This window comes from Leptidea sinapis, chromosome 8, assembly GCF_905404315.1.
Source record: "Leptidea sinapis chromosome 8, ilLepSina1.1, whole genome shotgun sequence".
Taxonomy (NCBI): Eukaryota; Metazoa; Arthropoda; class Insecta; order Lepidoptera; family Pieridae; genus Leptidea; species Leptidea sinapis.
The window spans coordinates 4,828,624-4,853,546 of record NC_066272.1 but is presented as its reverse complement, the minus strand read 5'-3'; the positions used below and the strand labels follow the sequence as shown (position 1 = coordinate 4,853,546).

At 34.7% G+C, this 24,923-nt stretch overlaps 1 protein-coding gene and 1 long non-coding RNA gene across 2 annotated transcripts; both read right to left on the bottom strand.

The window, feature by feature from the left end:
* Positions 1-4,825: 4,825 nt before the first annotated feature.
* On the bottom strand, positions 4,826-14,002 carry LOC126965573 (uncharacterized). The gene is made up of 7 exons (XM_050809212.1): positions 13,798-14,002; positions 12,425-12,533; positions 9,148-9,231; positions 8,457-8,567; positions 7,469-7,543; positions 7,110-7,254; positions 4,826-4,998 (listed from the first exon to the last, which is right to left on the bottom strand). The coding sequence occupies exons 3-7, from the start codon at positions 9,220-9,222 to the stop codon at positions 4,826-4,828; spliced, it is 579 nt and encodes a 192-aa protein (XP_050665169.1). The 5' UTR covers positions 9,223-9,231; positions 12,425-12,533; positions 13,798-14,002.
* A 2,676-nt stretch (positions 14,003-16,678) lies between these two features.
* LOC126965813 (uncharacterized) lies at positions 16,679-21,713 on the bottom strand. The gene is made up of 3 exons (XR_007729603.1): positions 21,604-21,713; positions 18,382-18,494; positions 16,679-16,818 (listed from the first exon to the last, which is right to left on the bottom strand). It is a non-coding gene; the product is annotated as an uncharacterized LOC126965813 (long non-coding RNA).
* Positions 21,714-24,923: the final 3,210 nt, after the last annotated feature.

Sequence of the window (24,923 nt, the reverse complement as noted above, 5' to 3'; positions counted from 1 at the left end):
GGTACTCCTGTGCTGAAGATTCTCCAGAAGCTCTTCAATTCCGTCATTCTCGAGGGCAAAACGCCTCAAACATGGCACAGAGGTAACTTCCAGCCTCCCGAACAAGCTGGATTCCGAAAAGGCTTTAGTACTATAGACCGCATACATATACACTGCGGTAGGTTATACAGAAGACGGAAGAGTATAAGCAGCCACTATGCTTGGCGTTCGTGGACTAAGAGAAAGCCTTTGATTCGATCGAGATCTGGGTGGTGCTTCAGGCTCTTCAGAGGTGCCACATTGATTATCGATATATCGAAGCGTCGAAGTGTTTGTATGATAACGCCACCATGTCAGTCCGTCTCCAGGATAAGTTCTCGAAGCCTATCCGACTGAACGAGGAGTTAGACAAGGCGATGTTATATCGCCGAAGCTGTTCACCGCTGCATTGGAAGATGTCTTTCAGCTTCTGGACTGGAACGGGCTGGGCATAAATATCAACGGTAAATACATCACTCACCTTCGATTCGCAGATGATATCGTAATCATGGCAGAGACCATGGAAGACTTAAGCCATATGCTCGATGGCCTCAATATAAGATCCCAAGGAGGCTCATGTCAAATATCAATGTCACACCTACTCCCGTAACTGTACTCTCGAAATTGTTGACGAGTACCTACCTTGGACAATTAATAATCCAGTTGGGCAGGTCCAATTTCGGGAAAGAGGTTACTCGTCGAATCCAACTCGGATGGGCAGCATTCGGGAAGCTCCGTAAAATCTTCTCGTCCAAAATACCACAGTGTCTGAAGACGAAGGTTTTTAACCAATGTGTGTTGCCAGGGATGACATGCGGAACACAGAAGTATGGGCCTTATGAGGAAGGTCACTGTTGGTCAGCGGGCAATGGAGAGGACTATGCTCGTAGTTTTCCTGCGATATCGAATCAGAAATGAGGAGATCCGTAGGAGAACCAAAGTCACCGACATAGCCGAAATGATTGCGACTGAAGTGGCAGTGGGCAGGGCACATAGCTTGGCGAACAGATGGCTGTTGGGGCAGTTACAACTTGCGTTGTACAAAATAATTTTGTAATATAACCTTTAAGAGTTATTATGAGAAAACGTGTATCTAGAGTATTAGTTTTATTTTAAATTTGTCGCTTCTTTGATTTTCCCTTATGCTACTGTGGCGCCACCCTAATTTAAGCTTCCAAAATCGGCAAGGTAATGCATTTTGACGGTCACTTTTTCATAGATAGATAGAATTGAAGTATGCAGATTTATAAAATTAACACTTTTGTCGACTAAAGTCGTTAATTATTGAAAATTTCAACAACTTTAAAGAATTATTACAGGGAAACGTGTACCTAGAGTGATTTGTATTATTTTATGTTTGGCGCGTCTTTTAAAACATTAACCCTGATGCTACTGTGGCGCTACCCTAATTTAACTGAAACTTTTTCACATACACAGATGATTCTCCATATCTCTTCCCTTTTAATATCTTAGAATAAAATATAATATAGAACATGGGTAAAACGATAAAAAGTGGCATGCGGCGAGCAATTTTGTGGCAAAAAAAAATAAGTGTTTAGATGTCTTGACTGAATTCGTAGTTTAGTACGGTGTAATCAATTTGATATTTGATTTAAGATAGTAATTCAAGATCTTATGTTTCTTGTGTTTCACAATATAGTTCACCTACTATTTGCACAGTATTGTTTCTGTGTAACGTTCATTTGCGTTCATTTGTTTAGTTCACACGAAAATATTGAATATTATATTGTATTTCAGAAATAAGAAAAAGACGAAGAACACAAATAATATACCTAGACGAAACACACATTTCAGCAGCTCAAATGGAAACAGTCATAAAATATACTTTTGAAAGTATAACACCAGACCATTGTAAGACAATGACAAAGCATAATATTCTTCATGTTGAACTTCAGAACGAAACGAGGGATGGAATAATAGAAAAGCTAGAACCATTTATCATAAGTGTGCTTAATAGTTCCAGTAGTAGTCCAGAAGAATCTATGGAAATAGGAATTTTGAATCAGCTTTTGATTGTAATAAATAAAGTCTGTCTGTACTGGTTTTCATTCAAATATATTGGTTCTTGCACTGTAGGTATTTAATACCTCTTCAATCTGATAATATGACCCCTTTGTACGTGCAACGTAACAATTTTAATTATATATTTTACTGCAAAGAACTCATGTCTCAGTAATATTGCGTGTGCAAGAATTATATTGTAATAAATGTCTGTATAAAATTGAAAAAACAAAAACATTACCTACATAAATGATAACCGGTAAGGAATTATAAAAAAATAGGAAGAGTATCAAAATTATTTATTCCTACTGTAGTTGGTAATACCATAGGAAGTGTTTTTTAATTTGCCCCTTTTTTTGAGTATGTTGTGGTGACAACTGACAAGGATCTTTTGACAGTCTAATGAAATTGACGGGGGGGGGGGGGGATGTTAGTGTTTTTTGTTTTTGTAAGTTGTTTTCTTACAAAAGCTGCCAGGTTATAAATGTTCTTACTTTACAAAACTTTTAGGCATACATGTGGCACACTAACAGTTTTGCACTTCTAGCTAATCGGAACTATTTGAATTTCGAATGTTATATTTTTTGAATCATTGCAACCTTCTTAGTAATAAAAAAAAAAACAATTGGCGGGAAATCATATGTCAATTGTTTTTTATCACACATCAGAGTTCTACGTACGCAACGAAAATGGAGTTAAGTCGAAAAGATTTTAGAGCGATGATTTTTTATGATTTTAAAAGTTCTGTCTCTCCGCAAGACTATGCCGCTCGTCTTCAAAATGCTTTTGTGAAGAAGAACCTTGCTTGAGTACCGTGAGACGATGGTTTGCTGAATTTGATAGAGGTCGGATTTCTTTACATGATGAATTTCGTGAAGGGCGGCCTTCAACTGCCGTCAACGAAAATAATGTGGGTACTGTTGAGCGGCTAATTGAATAAAGGCCGCGGATTACCAGCCAAATTCAGAAAATATTACACGAAGAATTGAAACTTCAAATATTTTGTTCTCGTTCGAAAAAAAACAGCAATCTTGTGAATGGGTGTTTGAAAATGAGAACAGGCCAACAAAAGAGGCAGGCGAGAAACGTTTGAAAAAAAAATTATCGTATTTTTTTTCTCAGCTACGGATCCCATCTGTAATACTCCACTTGAAGATCAAAAGAGTGTTAATGCCGAGTGGTATTCTACCATTTGTTTACCCTGGGTGTTAAAAATAGTTCGCGAAAGACGACCAAAAAGCCTTCTCCTACATCATGACAACGCTTTTATACACACGGCCAACAAAACCAAGTCATTTTTAGCTTCCAAAAAAGTACAACTCGTCACCCATCCTGCACATAGTCCCGACCTAGAGCCCTGTGATTTCTGTATTTTCTCCAAAATCAAAGATTTGATGAGAGGTTTCACTATTACCAATACCGAAGTGGCAGTGATAGCGTTCAATCAGCACGTAGAAAACATGCCTTCAGATCTGTGGTCCTCCTGTTTTAAAAAATGGTTCGATCGCATGAAAAAAGTGTTAAAAATTTAAAGGAGAGTATTTTGAAAAGCAATAAACATAATATTTTGGTTATAACATGTTGTTTTTTTGAGTTACGCAAAACTGTTAGTGTGACCTACGTATTACGGTTTGGTTCAAAAACACCGCTTTTTGAATTGCGTAATAATGATTAGATATGTTTTGCTTATTAATTCCCACCAATAACTCACTCAAAATCCCTCAGACTGCATAGGCTTTCCTCAGCATTTTTTTTTATCTTATGGAAAAGGAGGACAAACGAGGGTCACCTGATGTTAAGTGATTACCGCCACCCACATTCTCTTGCAACACCAGAAGAATCACAGAAGCTTTACCGGCTTTTAAGGAAGCTGTACGCGCTTTTTTTTGAAGGTACCCATGTCATATCATCCCGGAAACACCGTACAAGGAAGTCTATTCCACAGATTTGCGGTATGTGGAAGAAAGTTCTTTGAAAACCGCACTGTGAAAGAACGCCATACATCCAGATGGTGACGATAATTTTCCCATTTTGCCCCTTTCCGCAACCTTCTTAAGAGAGGACGCAATTGAAGACACTGTTTTCATCTGGCACTGGTTGACAAGTGCCCGAGAGAGTCGCTGATGCGTTGTCAGCGTTGTGGCCATCGGATAATCACTACACTCCCGACCAGGCAATGGTCGGACGTTCTGATAGTTTGATTCCATCAGTTCGTCGACAGAGACATGGTAGCTATCGGGATGTGGAGTCAGCATAAGATCTAATAAGAACGGCATGTGGCTATCCACATCTGTGAGTCGCGTTGGTGACTCAACCAATTTGGGCGGACCAATGCAAAATTATGCACAGATCAGCCTGCGTGGTCTGTGGTATGTGACCCAAGCCATTCCACATTGTGCCGAATGAAATTGTTGAAAGCATCCAAGATTACGATTTCAGCGGAGGGGATATACTGTACAAGCACGTCGTCAATTGCCGTTTGAACGAAGCCTATGAGATTATCCGTTTCTGCGTTATCACTATGGGACCTGTAGACTATGATTCATCCGATTTACTTTAGTCGCAACTTAAACTTCATCACAATTGAAACTGAACCGTCAATTGTGTTGCAGAATACGAAACATTATTCGTTAGGATAGGAGAATAGGGACACTGCCCTTATTTTTTCATTTAGAAGAGTATTGGCGTCGCACAGGGGATAACTTATAACTTAGCGTAACTTAAATAATGTAGGTATTTCGGTAGGCTCACGAAATAAACGAGAAATAAAGCAAATATTGATTTATTAAATATTATTAATATAAAAGTATTGTATCACGAGAATGCTGTAGGAAATCACTCGACCGGCGAAAGCGACCATGATTGGCATATTGACAGCGCACACGACAGCCGATAGTTCCAGCTTTCTGCTCTGTACTAGTTCCACCATTGTTTGCACTTGATCCACGTAGCTATCATCTGCAAGTTATTTATATTTGTGTTGAGCGAGAAGAGAGAAAAGATGCATGGAGCATAAAAACGAGACAAGTCGTACCTGACAAACAACATTGTAATTAGTTCAGGAATCGAGTCTTACTATTTCGTTTTTACATAGATTTTCTTGAAAATCAGTTTCCTTTACATATATTATTGTTCTTTTGACTTGTAGTATCAGACAATATTACTTGACAAATTTCATACTTCTAGGTCAAGGAAAAGTACCCTTGAGTGTTGAAATATACATTTTTTGCGCCATAAAAGGCCGTATCCTTTTTACGTTAAGTTAGAAGTTTGAGTTTTATTCCTACTTCAAAGGACTGTAGACCTTGGGTATTATATGGTTTTAATTTCAAATCAATACCTCCACGCGTTTCCGAGAAAAAGTATCTTTACAGACAACCGGATAGAAAGACGGACAACAATATGGTCTTGAAAGGGTTCTGTTCTTTCCTTTTGAGGAACGGAACCCAAAAAAAGAATTCAAGAAGGACACTGTGTTTTTTCAGGGTTAGTTTTAAAACTAGCAACATTGTATCTACAAACTGTCAATTTCTTACAATATATGCCATCTATAAACCTATATAAAAAAGAATGGCTGGACCCATTTTTATGATGTTTGATTTTTTGGATTTCTCTTAGCCCGGAATAGGATAATAAGTATTAAAATATCGAAAAAATCACGAAAAAAAAATATTATAAACAATATTCATTTTCTCATACATTTTGTAGGGATTGACATTTTCATGACATCTCGAGAATAGAAGATTTCAATGAACTTTTTTGTTAGTTTCACACTACATTAGTAACAAATAACGACAAACACCGCACGTCATGTTTTTAAAGTTGACCGGTTGATGTGTTTGTTTCGAGTTTCTATTAGCTTACCAATATGATCAAACCTTTCCTGAAAAAACCGATTACGGTTGCATTAGCAACTAACTATTACTTATTTAAAACATTGTGAATGAATGGCAACATTGTGAACGAAGCCTGCCCTGCACGTACTCATTCTCACGGAAAGAATTCAACCAGACCAAATAGATGATATCATATGTGCCGAGATTCCCAATCACATAGCCAATCCAGACATAAATGATGTTGTAATTACAAATAAGATACATGGATTATGTGGCGCCATCAATTCCCAATCACCTTGCATGGTCGGCAAGTATTTCAAACACTATCGACAAACTTTATCACAAGGTGCATCACTGAAGAGCGCAAAAAAATACATAGCCAATAAAGAATCATTCAAATACTTGATATTTTTATTTACCTACCTATATTTATTATTCTAATACAAAATTGAAATTAATAAAATCCAAAATCTGCTCCAAAGAGTATAATAATATATATTTAAAAGAGAGACCTCTCTACGCATTATGAGCTGTCTATTTGAAAACTAGCACCATCTGGAGATTGGCCCCGAAAATAACTCGAAATTATAAGATTCATTTTTAATGTTGTGACGCAATTAAATAACTAACTCTACTTTTGTATGTAGGTATTCCAATTTTTTACCATGTTGAAATTGCGCGTAGAGTTAGTTATTTAATGTTGCAACAACATAGAACATAAAGGTTAGATTTAGTAGTGTAAATATGTAAAATGGAACACGAGAGCTAAGAAGAGAGAGAAATACATGCGCAAACGATAGAAGTAGCCGCCATTTTATGACCAGTGGGCAGTGACACAAACAGAGAAAGTAGAAAGGTTTCAAAGCGAGTGACAGCTGACAAAGCTTTCATTTTTGGGCCAACTAACAGATGGCACTACAGTCTTCTGAATACGTCACTTTTAGGCGTCTGTCCCACTCCTGATCTACTCATTGATTGCCTCTAAGACGGAACAATGTTCGCCGGGTCAGCTAGTTTAACATAAAATTATCCGTAATTTTTATACTCTTTTATGCACAGTCACAAAATACATTTTATCTCGGATTACGTATTACCACCTTGTTTAAGTAGTTTTTAAGATGTTTTTTGCAGTTTACCACAAGCGCATAACTGTCGTATTTGTATGTGTATATTATAACAGTTAAAATAATATTTTTATTCTAGTTTTATGTAATCTTTAAAATTTAAACCTACCGTCATCATGCACCAAAACATGAATAAGCCCTGACAGTATATTCTTCTGTTCTTGGATTAATACATCGCTGATTTTTGTCAGGAATAGAGGTCTGATGTTAAGGAATGTGTAGTAAAACAGATCACTACCAAATACCTCCAGGTACTATAATAAAAAATATTTTATTAGTTTCAACACACCAACATGACGTGTCCTATAGTGACACATTCATGTGCACACGTTGTTTTAGAGTTTAGCTCTACCAGGTTATCATAATGGTGTGAAAAAAAGCAAAGAAGTGGCATACGTATTCCAATTAAAAGATTCCGACAAACCACCAATACAAATTTATAAAAATATCAATTTGAAAGTAGATTACCTTAAGCGTAGGTGATAGATATCTACATATCACTAATACGGTAGTCAACAACCAAGAATCGAACATTATCAATATCTGAAACACACAATGTTTTTTGATAAAAAACAATATTAGTATATTCTGTAACCTTCTTGAGTATCTCTTGCAGGAATGTTGTCATGATCCAGGAGAGTGGGAGGCTCCTTTGCACAGCATGCCAGCTAGATTATGGGTACCACAACGGCGCCTAATTCTGGCGTGAAGCAGTAATATGTAAACATGACTGTGTTTCGATCTGAAGGGTGCCGTAGCTAGTGAAATTACTGGGCAAATGAGACTTAACATCTTATGTCTCAAGGTGACAAGCGCAATTGTAGTGCCGCTCAGAATTTTTGGGCTTTTCAAGAACCCTGAGCGGCACTGCATTGTAATGGGCAGGGCGTATCATACGGGAGTACCATCAGCTGAACGTCCTGCTCATCTCGTCCCGTATTTTCGTAAAAAAAGACGTTTAGGAGGTGGGAGTCACGCTTCACGTCATGCTGGTTTTTCATGGGAATGCTGTACCAATCTGGTCAATTATGCCCGTTCATGCTGACCCATCTAAGATAACGACCTGACATTAGAGTTCCTTTGCCGATACTAACTAGGTAGGTGACACTTATGCACCTAAAACAATCCTTTTTTTGTGAAAATAAGGGATGAGACGAGCAGGACATTCAGCTGATGGTAGTTGATACACCCTGCCCATTACAATGCAGTGCCGCTCAAGATTATTGAAAAACCGAAAATTCTGAGCGGCACTACAACTGCGATTGTCACCTTGAGACATAAGAAGTTAAGTCTCATTTGCCCAGTTATTTCATTAGCTTGTTTGTTGCCCAGAGTTGGTACAGTAATAGGTATTTGAAATCAAACCATCTCTGAAATCTTAAGTCCTTGTTTCATCCAGTCCTTGTACAAAATAAACAGCAACATTAGAGGTAGATAAGTATTTAAAACTATCTACCTGCCCTGCATAGATTTTGTTAAACAAATATATGCAATCGGCAATCTTATCATACATTTGCATCAATTCCAACCAGCAAACGTTTCTCTCGTCCAAGTTGACAGATATTTTCTGAAAACATATTTCTGATAATATACCTACGCGATAAAATAGTTTATTGCTAACTGAACTAAAAAAATATTTTTGTAAGCGAGCAATTATAACATATGTATATTAAAATACCTACTTTAAGATTCTAGATAGCAAATAATCCAAAATATCATAGGTATAATTATATTTCATTCATTCATTCATCATCAGCCGGAAGACGTCCACTGCTGGACAAAGGCCTCCCCCATTTCCACGACGATCGGTCCTGCACTGCCCTCATCCAACGTATTCCGGGGTCTAGACCAGATCGTCGATCCATCTTGTGGGGGGCCTACCAAGACTGCGTCTTCCGGTACGTGGTCGCCATTTGAGGACTTTACTGACCCAACGGCCATCTGTCCATCGAACTATAATTATACACTGCCCACTGCCACTTCAGTTGCGCAATCATTTGGACTATTTCGGTAACTTTCGGTTCTCCTACGGATCTCCTCATTTCTGATTCGATCTCGCAGGGAAACATAATAATATAATATGTTCTAAATAGATTTTTATATAATGATAAGTCCCATAGATATTCACTATTGTACGTTTTACTTACAATCAAGTATTCTGTGAGAGGGTTTTGCTTCAAAATCAATGTCTTGGTGGGGAAATTCGTTAATATTTTCTTCATTAGAACAGCCTTAAAGAATAGAAACTCTATAAAGATGTTGACAATGAAGTACATAAAGTTAACTCCCTGAAGCATTATAAGGAAGAATGTGATGGGTGCAGTGATGTAACGTATGGAGAACTTACGTAAATGAAAAGTAAAAGAGACCAAGACAAGCGGTGTACACATGAGGGCAAGCGCTAGTAGACGACGAATAGAAAACATTCTATTTCTTTTCTTTAAGTGATCGTCAAGGCTATTCATCGTTTTATACAAGTTTAAATAATGTTCACTGTTCCCAAACGGTATAATAAATACATAATACATCATTTCGAGAATCTGAATAACACCGAAAAGTTTCGTCAAAATATTAAGTGGTAAATCAGATTTAGTCTCCAACCAACTCACGGGAGTTACAAATGTCACCAAAGCGATAAGCAATACTATTATTAACATGGAATGCAATTTCTGGTAGATCTTTATCATTTTGATATCATCTTTACAATAGCGAACAGTTTGCATTCCAAAGATTCTCGAGAAGTACACAAGAGGTTTGGTCGCATGCGCTATTGAGCGTTTCGGAAATTGTGACGAAGAAATAAAGTTATTTAAAAGCACTGTAAAAGTATTTCCATTGTCAACTGAAATTTTCTTTTGTTGTTTTTGAAAATCAGATTTATAAAACATATTGTCTATGCTGTGTCAGCAACAGTAAAAGTCGAAATAATAAAAGAAAGCTATTCAATCAAATCAATTATTTTGTAATCAATCAAGTGACGTATTATTAAATTAGTATTTTACAGAGGCTGCTTCGTGGTTCCCCAGAAAATACTTAATTCCTTAAGGAACTAATTTGGGAAAAGGGAAAATTCTCCAAGTGCCCTCAGCACTTCATTTTGTGCGTATTGAGTTAAGCTGTAACGCACTGCTATGTAACGCTGTAAGATCACCTCGAGGCGACTACGGAGAGCGTACTATCAGAGCAAAAATTCCCAAACAATTGTAATATAGTTATAGAAAAATAATTAGTTCAATTAAATTTCACTTTAAATCGCCATTTTTAACCACGACTTATTTTCTGTAGTTAGACTACGGTTTCATTACACTTTTTCTTTCGCCAGTAAGCTAATAGTTACCTGTTACAATTCGTTTAGTTGAAATCCGACAGTAGCCATGATGGTTGACTTATAAAGATATTTTTTTTTAAATTGATTCTCACTTATATTCTTCCTATATTCGCGCCTTTTTAGTTCAAAGAATTGTTTCCCATATGTGATGTTTTTACTTATAAAATGGTGGTCATATTGAATGTTGTATATTATTATTGTATTAATGGTTAAATGAGATTATTCCAGTAGTTTCTCTAAAATAATCTAGTGGCAATATTTAATAGGTATTATAAAAAATCTAAATGTGTTTCGTTTCTGAATATCTCTTTTGGCAAATGATTCAATCAATACCATATATTGACGTAAACTCTTACCGGAATCGTTATTCACTAGAGGCCCCGATAAAACAAATTCATTAGAAATTGTGTTAGACGCAAACCATTAAGCTAACTTTACACTGATATCAATCTAAACATGGTATTTCCATTACAGCTCATGATAATATCAGATAATTTTATTAAAATATGTGAAAATTGATTTTTAGTTTATTCGGTTATTATACTTTTTAAGATTGCGTTGGCAGCTAAAGTCATTTGTATTGATAGTATGGTTTTCCCTAATCAAGACTTAGTAAGTCTGTCTTTTAATCTATCATTTGTTTAAATAATATAAGTATGAATTTTAGCAAAAATAAAACGCTTTTCTACCAATCAACATGGTAAATCTGGGTTTTGGGCATTTTTGTCACAATATTAATTGCTAAAATGGATTTTTTTAAATCTACTACAACTATCCTATAGCTTTGTTTAAAATTTCTTGTTTATAAGTATAACGAGTGTATTTTCAGCACAGTTAAGACTTATGAGTATCTAAAATTATAAAATGAATCACAAGAAAGTCGATACTAACAGTTTTTGGCAGGTTGTACCACAATAGATATTGTTTTTATAATTCTCTAAATCCTGAGAATTACCCATATAGTTTTAAACGATTAATTTACCAAAGATTATAAAAAAATACAGATATATTATTTCCATTGCACGACTTGATTTAGTTACTTTTCGTGCTTTTTTACATTGCTCAAATACAGTGAGCACAATTCCGGAAATTCATCTTCGAGAAGAGTAATTGGAGATCATAGACGAAATTCAACTTCGAGAAGAGTAATCGGGGATCATAGACGAAATTCAACTTTGAAGAGAGTAATGGAGATCATAGACGAAATTCAACTTAGAGAAGAGTAATTGGAGATCATAGACGAAATTCAACTTCGAGAAGAGTAATTGGGGATCATAGACGAAATTCAACTTTGAAGGGAGTAATGGAGATCATAGACGAAATTCAAATTCGAGAAGATTAATTGGAGATCATAGACGAAATTCAACTTCGAGAAGAGTAATTGGGGATCATAGACGAAATTCAACTTTGAGGAGAGTAATTCGAGATCATCGACGTTCTAACACTAGCATTGGTTGTGGCTTCAAGTACGCAGGTCATTATTGAATCCAATCTGCAACGTGCCCAACTAAGAATCACCAAAGCCTTGGTGTAAATTGTCATACTAATAATGGATAAACAAAGACATGCAGTTGAATTTTATCTTTTAATTATATCAGATAACTTGGCGTTGTGTAGAGACATCGCTTCATTGTGTGTCTTCTACCGCATTTATCACGGGGAGTGTTCCGAAGAGTTTTTTCTACTGATTCGTGCCGCGCCATTCCACCTTGGCACTACACGCTACAAATTAAGATATTATCATCCCCACGGTTCCTCCACGGTGCGGTTTTCAAGAAACTTTCTTCCACGTACGACCAAGCTGTGGAATGAGCTTCCTTGGTCGGTGTTTCCAGGACGATACGACTTGATTTAACGATACGACTTTAATGAGTCCTTTAGAAAAAGCGCGGACATCTGTCTAAAAGGCCGGTTATGCTCCAGTGATACATCTGGTGTTGAAAGAGAATGCGGAATCACTTAATACCAGGTGAACGCTCGTTTGTCCTCCCTTCCATAAAAAATAATGACATGCCCAAATAGAATTCAATCTACGCTGACGACGTAGCGGTAAAAACTTATATTATATAAATACTTTCTTATAGGTGGATACTTACTTAAAGACAAATATTTTATTACATTAACTTTGTAACCCAAACAATTATAACGATGATCACAATGACAATTACAACTAGAATCAAAAGTTGGAAAATTGCACCGCAACAGCTGAAAAATAATTAGAATTAGAAATATAAGATAGAATGATGAAGTAGGTAAGAGGCACATTTGACGTAACAGGTCTGATCAACAATTTTATTGCAATTAAGTTTGTATCCCAGGGCCTACAAGTTCCTTTTTCAGTTTTGTTGTTCAAAGATCCGTATTGTTCATAGTAATATGAAAATAAGCGTTCCCTTGAAGCTGTACAAAAATCAAGCTTCTAAATAAACGGAATATGACCATTTATGACTAAATACTTTACACAGTTTATTTTATAGTATTCTTCACTTCTGGGATTAGAAATACGAATTTAAATTATACCAAAATTTATGAACGATACTGGACTCGGGATGTAGGACAACCTGAGACTTGAACAAGACATACCAAGATTTACGAGCAATGCGTCGTGCAATTTAGAGGACGGAACCCGAAAGGCGCTGGTTCGAGTCCCTAATCATTTGTATAAATACATTAAAAAACTTCTCCTTGTGCTAGTATGATAAAAATTCGCAAAGAGCGAGGTCTCATAGAACATAGTAGTATAGGGGAGAGTCGTTACAGCACACTATAATATGTTATTTACCAAGTCCTTTTTTAAATTTGGTTCTACGCTATAAGAGTTCCTGTCAATCACGCTGTGTGAATTTGGAAAATATTGGACACAAATATATACAAATTAATGTGCGTTACATTTTTCAACTATATAGGTATGATGTATATTTTTTAAAGAAGTGATTCTATCCCCAAACGAGCTTATCTCATACACCTTATCATCAGGATCACCACCGTCTATACTCTTTTGTACCAGAGGAGTTTTGCCGGCCTTTCAGATAATTATAAGCGCTTTCAAAAGGTATCCATATTGTAAGAAATTAATGTTCATCCATTCTGTATAATGTATTCTCAGATAATTTATACGTCTAGATAGCCTGTGCTGTGAACACATCGAAAAAAAAAACGGTGAACTGCTAACCTCTATTTTTAGCAACGGAAGCACACTAAAACAAAATGACTAACAAATTGCGAGTGTAAAACGTAGCCGTCATGTACACTAAAGTGATAAACCTGGCCTGTTGTTATGCATAATCTAACAGCAAGAGGCTCTATCTAGATGTATACTTTATCGAAGAATATATTATATGTTTAACAGCAGAATATTCGACATCTTGCTACCATTTTCAATACTGATTGTCCATTGTAATAATAAAATACCGTCTAACAGTATTTATAAGTAATGTTATTTTATTAGCTTATTACTGGTATTACAAACCACATGTTTTCTTGCAGCTTATGTTGTGTTCTGGTTTTTCCTGTTAAAATGTGTGTATATCAAAATTCCTTAAATTGAGAAGAATCTATATCACATTCAATACGCCCAATGAACTTGCATATAACTTCACTTCTATAAAATATTTTCTTAAAATAATTATTATGTAAAGCTTAATTATTATGCAAAGAATTCGAATTTATTTTGATGTCAGAGATCAAGTTATTGACAATTGTCTGTATATATCTATTATAGAGAGCCTTCTTGACATCAATTGTAGAAGAAAATGCAAGTAGGGAAGAGGTTTTAATAAGACATTTATGTATGTGTAAGAAGTCTCCATGGAACTATATTTATGGGGTCCCTTAGATATAGCATATTTAGTATATGCTACGCTAAAACTATGCTTTATACGTTTAAACTAAGGAATTATTGCAAAGCGTGGCTGAAAACTTGTGCTACTCTTACTGACAATGCATTCCCGTGTGGTTCCATTGTAATTTGGTCTAGATTTGACAATGGCATCCTTGAGAAAACCATAAATGTCTAAAATTTGCTATACATACGTATAGCAAAGTGGATGATAAATTTACGAATAACTCAATATTGCGCCAAACCGATTTCGATGATTCTTTTTTTATTTCAATATAATATAATATACTATAAATATAATATAATATTTTCAGAATTTTGATCTCAAAGGTGCACCTTACTCTCGTCGCTATGTTACGGATCAAATAGACGCCATTTTTGAAAACGTAGAGCAATATCGGTATATCAGTAGTGACTTCAATGCTGAACAACTAGGAATAGACAACAAAATTCCATCGTATGCAACGCATACAAACGGAATTTAAAAAACATTTTTTTTGTTTAATGCTTTCCCGATATTATAGCCCTGTCCTTCCACCTTCAGATTCCCACCTGTTTCGATGACTTCAGAATTAATTAGGTATGTCAGGTTAACATCAACAGAGGACTGACAAAAACTTTACGGCCGTTCCCAATATACTATCTACAGATAGTGATAAATTACTACCTTCTACTGTCCGTAATTAGCTGTCAATAATCTGAAACTGTCCCAATATACCCGATAAGTCATTCTTATCGCCTTATATTGGGACGCGTGAATTGCAATTTCCATACAGACTTCTATAGCTGGTAAGGTATACGTCCTCCCATTGACCGACAGCGTGTACGGATAAGGTGAGTTACCGTTGATAAGTTTATTGGGACAGAATAGTCAACGATAATTACGATGTTTATCTCAAGTAGGAGATAGACTAAATATTGGGAAAGGCCGTAATTGACGTGCTTTTGGATCAGACGTCCCAAAAGTTCTACAGCAAAAAGATCTTGTTACTGCATACAAGCAGGCAAAAATCTTTCATTGTCTTGAGTTTTCATATAAAATGCGATTAAATGAATCTTTCTCCCAACCTAATATTATATTGAAACTGGCTAAAGAAAGTTGACACTTAAATTATTTGCAAACTTTTTCCATGCAACTCTAACGCAAAATGTAGGAAAATAAATGATTCTCTTGGTCCCGTGTGTGGATGTGGATTTCTGTGTTATGTTGTGATTTTATTTTCAGGTTAGCGATCTTATATCAAAATTAATAAACCTATTATAAGTTAATTGCGCAAGATGTTGTTTTCAACGATAGGCAAATTAGACGAAAAATAAAACCAGAAAGAAGTAGCCTTCATCCTATACCAGGTTCATTTAACATTTCATTAAAATTCGATCAGAAAATAATGCTGAAAGAGTACCAAATAATCAAATCAAATCAAAATCACTTTATTCATGTAGTATGTCACGGAAATGACACTTATGAATGTCAAAAAAAGTCTGTTCTGTTGTGCATATGTTTTTTATGGAAAGGGAGTACAAACAAGCGTACGGGTATAATAATATCGGCTCTCCTGGTGTTAGGTGATCACCGCCGCCCACATTCTCTTGCAAAACCAGTAGAATCAGCGTTGCCGGCGCTTTTTTTGAAGGTGATAACATAAGTTTGTCAACACCCCGATTACCTTTCGATTGCAGTAAACGTTGGGGTGAATTTTTTTAAAATAATAATTGTATGACTTTCCACACGATTGCCGATGGTAAGGTCGAGACACGCCAGCGTCTCCATACACGAGGCATGTTTTGACAAACAGATTCATAGCACATGAGTTAGTTACTCATGTGTTCGTAGTATGTATAACAAAGAATATATAATAGATTATGGCATGAATAAAAACTAACACATATAATTATTAAACTATATATTCCCAAAGTTCTTAATAAAAAAATGGTCTTAATTTATTAAAACAAATTGTTTTATCTTACATAAATTATATCTATAAATAATTAATAGAATTGCTATTTAAATATACGAAAGAATTTCCTTTGTTTAGGAATCACATAATAAGCAAACAATTAAAAAAAAGTAATTGGATAAAATATTGATACAACCCCGATAAAACGATCAACGAAAAAGTTGCTGAGATCTTCTTACTGATGTCGGATGGTATACAATATTTATAACATGATAAAAAAATATAAACCCATTTATCATATAATTTACTATGTATTCAATAATTAATAAATAAATAAATTTATCAGAAAGTTGTGATTTAAATAGTTATCTAGGAACAGAATAGCGAAATAGCATTTTGTTTTCACTGCTTCATTCTCGAAGTTGTACAGATGCTAGTGCTGCGGTCTTTGACAATTTTTCACTATCAATTTTTTATTTTCATTATATAATTACGGATGCATGGATTACGTCATACCTAATATATCTATATATATTTTGTTATGGAGAGTGCTTGGAAGATCTGTTCAGCTTTTTATGCAAATAAAGATTTGAACAGAAATGAAACTGTCAAAGTTTTTATTGATGGTGTTAAATTACTTTTTTTATATTTATTAAATCGAAAACTTAATTGAATTCATTTTGATGTTCCTAATATTTTTTAACACTCTCACAATCAACATTTTCTCAGTCTCGTGTCATGTTTGATTCGGTTCCTGAAATGAAGAAAATTATATTTTAAATTAAATTTTTCTTTGAGATCCTTTTAATGCTGAAACTTGTACATTTGTGTTACATATTTTAAAATTATTAATTATAAGTAGGTATAATAATTTCTAACAACTTTGATCATATATGACACACGCACACACACACGCATACACACACACACACACTACACAAACTTCCAGTTTTAAATACATAGTATTAAGCAATTATCATTAACCTAAATTAATTAATTAAAGTAAAGCGGGGTCTCCTGGGACACGATATTTATACCTTAGAGGACCCCAACATTACGTAAAGTATTAGTTTGTGTTAAATAAACATTTTTCATTGTCATATTAAAAATGCTCACGTTAACGCTAGAAGTTATGGAACACGAGGACATACGAGCATACATACGGGTCACCTGAGGGTTTTTTTTGATGAAAATAAGGTACGAGACGAGCAGGACGTTCAGCTGATGGTAATTGATACGCCCTGACCATTACAATGCAGTGCCGCTCAGGATTCTTGAAAAACCCCAAAATTTTGAGCGGTACTACAACTGTGCTCGTCACCTTGAGACATAAGATGTTAAGTCTCACACAGTAATTAGTAAGTGATGTAATGGGTAAGCAATAACCGCGGCCCATACTGTCTTAAAACACCAGTGGAATCACAATAAATGTACAAATGTATTCGAAAATCAATTTTTTGCATTACGAGTATTTTCAACATGTTTGTTATGATTGCTAGAGTTAATTGATACAACAGCCCTAGCTATTTTTGCTACGTTAAAGTGTTCACGTCCAAAGATATTAATTAATGAGTTACTGCTATTGTTTTTTTAAAAGGACCCAACGAGCCTATTAATAAATGGACCTGATGGTATGTGAACACCGCGGCCTATATGCTTGTAACACCAGAGATATCACAAGAGCGGTACTTTATAAATCGACGAATAGGCCTATAGCAGATGACAGACTATCCGTGACGCAATTTTTAGTCAATGATAATAGAACATATAGAATAATAAGCAGTACCGCATGCGACGCGCAACAAGTCTGACACACAAAATATCCTTGTTGTATCTAAACTTTTTAAAGCAGGTTTTCAAAATAATTCGCAGCTCGTTAAATGTAGTAACAGACGTTTTATAAAATTTGAAAATTGAAAATTATGGATATAGTTTTAGAATTGAATGTTTATGAAACGGCAACTTTGATAATCCTTCTGAAAGAAAAGGATGAACCCGAAATTCTCTATTACGTCTTCTTTTTTTCTGTACTTTCATTGCGTGTAGATCTCTACAGTTCTGCCCACAAACCGTCGTTTGCGTTGAGTTTGTGAAACATCTGCCAATGACATTTTGCGCGCAATGGCTTTTTGTGTGCCGAAGACTCGATAGCATAAAAATTGCGACGTCTGCGATAGGCCTAAACGTACAAATGATTTTGAAAACCGAAAACACAATGGTACGTGGCGGGCGACGATTGAACCGGGGAGAGTCAACGACAAATGTCATCCATGCTTTCAAAACAAAATTTAGTAACAAATAATGCAAGTATACTTACTATGCTAAGTGAAGATAACTCCAACAGCCCACAATATTAGTAATACAATGGCCACGAGGAAAAGTAGGGAAAACAGCCCACTTATCACCTTGCATATCAATGAGCAAACACAACTGTAAAGATAAACGATATAGGTTTAGTTATTAACACTGTTATCATAGTAGGGATCGATCGGGGGAAATACGCTAATATATAACAAATACCTGACAAAGAGTTAGGAGAAAAATGAAAAGCAGTCAAGGTAGTTAAAGGGAAAGAACATACAGCGGAAAATTATTAGTGTAATACCAATATCCTAAGATCTTTAAGGATTTCATTTATATTTTGTATTATTGCTTGCCATCATCCAAAACAGGCTTACGATGATATATATATTGGTGTAATTAATTCTTTATAAGTTAGCACAATGTTAGAACAATAATTTCTCTCTTTTAAAGAGATTTTTTCTTTTTTTTTTCTCTCGAAAACTTGGTAAAAATCAAAGTGGCGCTATGGCACAAAAGTAATAAGAATTGTTTAAAAAACTAAAAAACACGCTTTGGTCGAAAAGATAATGGTTGAAAAATTTCAAATTAAATTATCAATTTTAAATAAAACGAATATCCTGCTTATAGATGAAAAAATTGTATAAAGTAACAAAACTCTTATTTTAAAAACGGAATAATTTTATCAAATTAATGTTTTGTCATCGGCCATCGATATATCTACGAAGTTTGAATGAAATCTGGCCGTTTAAGGTGTGTCGAAATCGCGCCCAAAGGAGTCTGTTACAGACAAACATACATACAGGTGAAGCTAATAAAAGCGTGTAAAAATAAATACCAATTGTCATTATAGGTCAAATTCAATATTATAACGATAGCTTTGCTCAAGCTGAATCGGCGAGCGAATATTAAAATAAGTACATAATATTATATGAAATGTAATTATCATATTATGGAGTTTTAAATGCGACAATTATTGAGAAGCAAAATATTGTGGTGGACTGATACTATGTTATTAATAAACACGAAGTAAAGTTATTCCAAATTTAAAACTTTTGTCTGTATCTTACTTTCTTATTGAATTACATGACAGGGAGAAGTAATTTTAAACTTGGAGTAACTTTTCATTGCGTTTGTAAGACAGGTAGAGTGAATGTATATAATAATTTTGGAACTAGAAGTGTATTTCAATATGAGATGTAATGAAAATTTGAAGAATCCATGCAAGTCTGTCAGGACGAACAGAACTGTGGCAAATGTAAATTCAAATTTAAATAAAATACCTTTTAAATGATTAAAACGCGTGTGACAGTGTTCTTACATTAGTTTTTGGGTAAAAGTTAGATTTTTATAATTATTTTATTTTACCCGACGTTTCGTGACCTTTTCAGAGCACATTTTTAGGGGGACTGCGGTTGACAGGAGTTATGATAGTAGGATTGGTCATAGTCTGTTTGGAACGGAGGTGGTATTTGCTGTTTGGATCGGAGGTGGTATTTGCTGTAGACATATTATGATTTTCGGCAAAATTAACTGACAGTGTCCACTCCTTTTTTTGTATTAACCACAGACGTCACTCTAAGTCAGCTGTATATGAACACATAACAGACTGCAGACTTCCCAATTCCTCGTCCATTTGTACATTTAAGGAAAATGACTCACTATTATATAGTGAATGTTATCAGATACACTAATACATATTAATCGTTTATTTAATTTGATTTATCATTATTATCGTATTCTTGGTAAAACTAGTGACAAGCATCACGTGAAATTAAACACTACGTGACTTAATTGATGTTGTGTTAGTCAGCATAACTTTACTTACATATTTCTTAAAATCGTGACGGAAAAAATATAGGCATAAATAATGTATTAATATTGTCATTGATGTCTTTAATAAATTAAAAAGTACAGAATAGTAATAAATAATCCTAATTGGGATCCATTTTGACAGCAATATAAAGTTAGCTTTTAGTTTACGGGGAAGTAATAAACACTTTCGTTGTCTTATTTTTTATGTAGTTTTATCTACGCCAACCTTTTATTAATTACTAACATAACATTTCAAACTTTATCCAAATTGAAACATATTTTTTTTTTATGAAAATAAGGGACAAGACGAGCAGGACGTTCAGCTAATGGTAATTGATACACCCTGCCCATTACAATGCAGTGCCGCTCAGGATTCTTGAAACCCCCAAAAATTCTGAGTGGCACTACAACTGCGCTCATCACCTTGAGACAAGATGTTAAGTCTAATTTGCCCAGTAATTTCACGAGCTACGGCGCCCTTCAGACCGAAACACAGTAATGCTTACACATTACTACTTCACGGCAGAAATAGGCGCCGTTGTGGTACCCATAATCTAGCCGGCATCCTGTGCAAAGGAGCCTCCCACTGGTATACTCCCATATATAAATAATATAGTTTATAAGAATCTTGGGTTAAGGAAATTAATTATGTTATACATATTGTATAAATTAGCACTGTGAACTATCACAGTAATATTATAAACACTAGTTTATAATATTATAAACAAACTGGATAGACTACATGAGAAACAATAATTAAGCAACAGTGAAATCAAATCGCGGTTTTCATTAGACACTATAATTCCGCAAAAGAATATTGAAAATATATAAGTATAGCCAAGTTAATAAGCTATCTTGATAAATAACAGTTGATTCAGTTCGTAACTAAGAAATATGCAGTTATTGATGCAATGTGTACTGCATAGAATATTGGCCAAGGTCTTTCCACGTCATTTCTCGGTTTCTTTGTTTACGACGCGGTTGTAAGTGTCGACACTTAAACAATGTTTTGTTATATTTATTAGACAGATTTCTAATATACATTTCTATAGAACAGTAAAACGTTAGACGATCGATAAAAGATAAGAAATCTCATATATTTTTATTTTCACAGTTTATAATGTTCTGTGGACTATGACAATAGTTATTTTAAGACTTGGTCAATACTTTTGTTAAGTTGATATTTATAATATAGGTATAGTTAAACATGAACACGTTGAAATCATAAGCCTATTAAGATTATGTATCGCCTTCAATTATTATAACCATCCCTTTGTGTACGAGTATTTCATGTGAAATTTGTATCATCTTAGCAAGAAGCTAATAGTAATAGATATTTCAGAGATTTTACAAGTGCCAATTAATGAGAAAAATATAAATAATGATACCTAGCTCTCAGTACTTATATATTATATGTACATACCACATTTTTATTTATTCCGTTCAACAAAGAAACTGTTTACACGAACAACTCATTCAGAACTGAGGAAAAACTCTGCTCCACGATTGTGGCGATAGTTGCATCTATCTTATCATTTGATTTGAAAAATTATCAGAGAGATAGCGCTGAAATCATTGCTGATTCAGTCAAATTAAAGGAAAATGAGTCATATCGACAAAGTAATCAATAAATAAAAGATACCTATACCTAAATTACTTTAAAACAAATAGTCTAGAAATGTTTAATGCATGTACTTACTTAAAGTAGATTTGCAAAATAAAAGTTCATTGTTAATATTATTTGACATTCATGAGTGTCTTTTGTTTGACTTTAATTTGTACTTAAATCTACGTTTGAGTTTAATTTTTTTAAAGATTTATCATCACTCTTATTAGAATGATTTTTTCTCCTGCTATAATCTCCTTCCAACAAAGTTTTCTTCATTTACTTGACCAATAAAAATACAACAAGCAGATTTCAGATGAAATTCAAATCAAAACTTTGCCCGTTCGTGGCTCAAGAAAGTTACCCCTTTATTCCCGATTATTTTACCTTGCATCGTAAGCTTTGAATATTTTTTCAACTTTTTCCATTAGTGTTTCACAGAGAGGCGCTGGTCGCTTGCGTGAGAATAAGCAATTTCCTGAAGACTGCCACGATTTTGATCTGACTTCCTGCAGGGCTTGCGATTTTAAATTTATAGAAACGTTACACACTTTAAAGTAACTGGAGCAGATATTGTTATTTAAATTATTAAAAGAGTAACGATTATTGTAGATATATAAAGAAATTCATCTTTCTTCACAAGACAGATGTTTAAAAAACATAATGTATATTAATGAAATCAACAGACAAAAATTGTTGAAGAATATAAACAACGTGTATTACCAAAATGTTGCTGATTAAAACCACAAAGGGTTTTAAGCCGCATTTTTTATTAATATACAATTGAACCGGACGAAGTCGAAGCAGGGCTAAAAAAATTTTAAGCATCAGACACAACTTTGAACGAATTTGTCTCTTTTGGATCCGTCTAATTTTGGAAACGCCTGGAGCGATTACATTTTGCTATTATTAGTGATTATTTGATTGTCATTGATATAATAGTCTGCAGTATTTCCACCTTAACTCACTTAAGTCCCGTAGAACATTGCTCGACAGTATGTTCCTCTTTATATTACTACATACATATTTTTATTTATTCTCCTCATCTTATATCGAAACTAAATCTCGCTGTTCCAAAAACAAAACTGAGAGCGTGTAAGAAATATTATCCTTTTTTTTCGTAATTTAGACTATTTCTCTCCCTTGAATAGAATTATCCGAGATTATAACAGATAAAGGTGATATTTTTTATGGCAAATTAAACAATTTTAAGAAATATACAAAAGCGGTTCTTTCCAGTGTGGGATAACCCCGATCTATTTATTGTCTATTTTTGTGTTAATTTAGTTGAATAGCAAGTGATTTTCACCTATAACTGAGGCATCACTTTCTATATGAATGTTAATGTTATTGTATTATATTTGTTTGTATTAGTGTATACCTTGTATGCGGAATATTAAATTAGGCTAATTTCCCTTAATAAGGAATAAAAGACACGAAATTATGTATAAAATCCGATTCTATGAACAATTACACCGGAAATGATATCTACTCCCGCCAAGCCACGCGCGGCCGTTTGTTTATGATATATTCACGATTTCTAAAAATTTTTATTATGACAATAAGGGACGAGACGAGCAGAATTACAATGCAGTACCGTTCAGGATTATTGGAAAACCCAAAAATTCTGAGCGGCACTACAACTGTGCTCGTCACCTACATACATAACATAAGTTGGGACATAAGTTGTCAAGTCTTATTTGCCTAGTAATTTCACTAGCTATGGCGCCTTTCGACCCAAACACAGTAATGTTTACACATTACTGCCTCACGGCAGAAATAGGTGCCATTATACAACCCATTTATAGAAAAGTATACTCTATATCTAAATAAATCTCATTTTTCTCAGACAAAAAAGATTCGCCAAAAGCTTGAAATAAGACACATAATTGAGAAATGTTTGCTCATCCAAAATGTACTCACAACGTTAGCAGTTCGAGTTCTGACCCTCGTGCAAGTTAGGTACAAATTGAAAGTCCTCGGAGCAATTTAAAACGAACATCGGGTGCATCGGTCGTGTTCTCGACTCTATAAATCTGGCACAATTGCAGATTGCCTCCGTAAGTCTTCATTCTCGGAACACTATGGCGTAGTCAAAGAGCTAGCGAAACGTATCTTTTGAATTAATATAACTTTTAAACTTGAGAAGATTTTTGAATTGAACAGAAATAAGTGACGCAATGAGTAATAAGTATGTCCCAATATTAAGCAGAATCATCTGCTCATAATAGATACATTAATATATCAAATGTTTTGAGTTTTTTTAGTGTTAATTCCGCCAATATTTGTTTTTAAGCAATTCGACATGTGTTTCGCCTCTACACGAGGCATCCTCAAGGAGATGTTGACTCGCCAAACTCTGGCACGAGTCTCGTTTTTGTTTAAACACAAATATTGGCGGAATAACGGAATAATAACTAAAGAAAACGCAAAACATTTGGATAATTATGGATTTCCGCAATGTAACGCCTACTTCAATAAATAGACATTGATATAGTAAAATTCGAATATGACAAAGTGTCCTTAGAATACCGTTATCTAACCGATCGCTAGTCACATCACACCGCCTACCACCCTGAGACAAATACAATGTCTCATTTGCTTGTTATTAAGCCGACACCCACACCCTCCAAACCACATGTACAAATGACGTCTAGGAGTGTTTTGTGGCTGAAATAGTTGTAGTGGCAGTTGGTACTATGAAATAAGAAACATTACAGAAAAAGTAGTTTTTTTTTTTATAAATGTACCTGAATTGCTCTACAGATAATGTGTAAATAAGTTTTTTAAGAGACCAGACGAGCAGGACGTTCAGCTGATGGTAGTTGATACGGCCTGCCCGTTACGATGCAGTGGCGCTCAGGATTCTTTAAAAGTCCAAAAATTCTGAGCGGCACTAGTCACTCAAAGAGATATGATGTTAAGTCTCATTTGCCTAGTAATTTCACTAGTTACGGCGCCCTTCAGACCGCAACACAGTAATGATTACACATTACTGCTTCACGGCAGAAATAAGTGCCGTTGTGGTATCCATAATCTAGCCGGCATCCTGTGCAAAAGTCATCATCACTTAAAATACTCATACTCAGACTCATGATGTGAATCATACACATGGACAAGGAACTAAGTCTTCACTG

Bases quoted from the DNA above. Each gene is read 5' to 3' on its own strand.
- LOC126965573 (XM_050809212.1), bottom strand. From the start codon at position 9,222: ATGAAGAAAATATTAACGAATTTCCCCACCAAGACATTGATTTTGAAG. The intron at 8,568-9,147 runs GTAAGTAAAACG...ATATGTTTTCAG, and splicing joins CTCTCACAGAATACTTGATT to AAAATATCTGTCAACTTGGA. The intron at 4,999-7,109 runs GTAGGTTTAAAT...AATAACTTGCAG, and splicing joins TGTTTTGGTGCATGATGACG to ATGATAGCTACGTGGATCAA.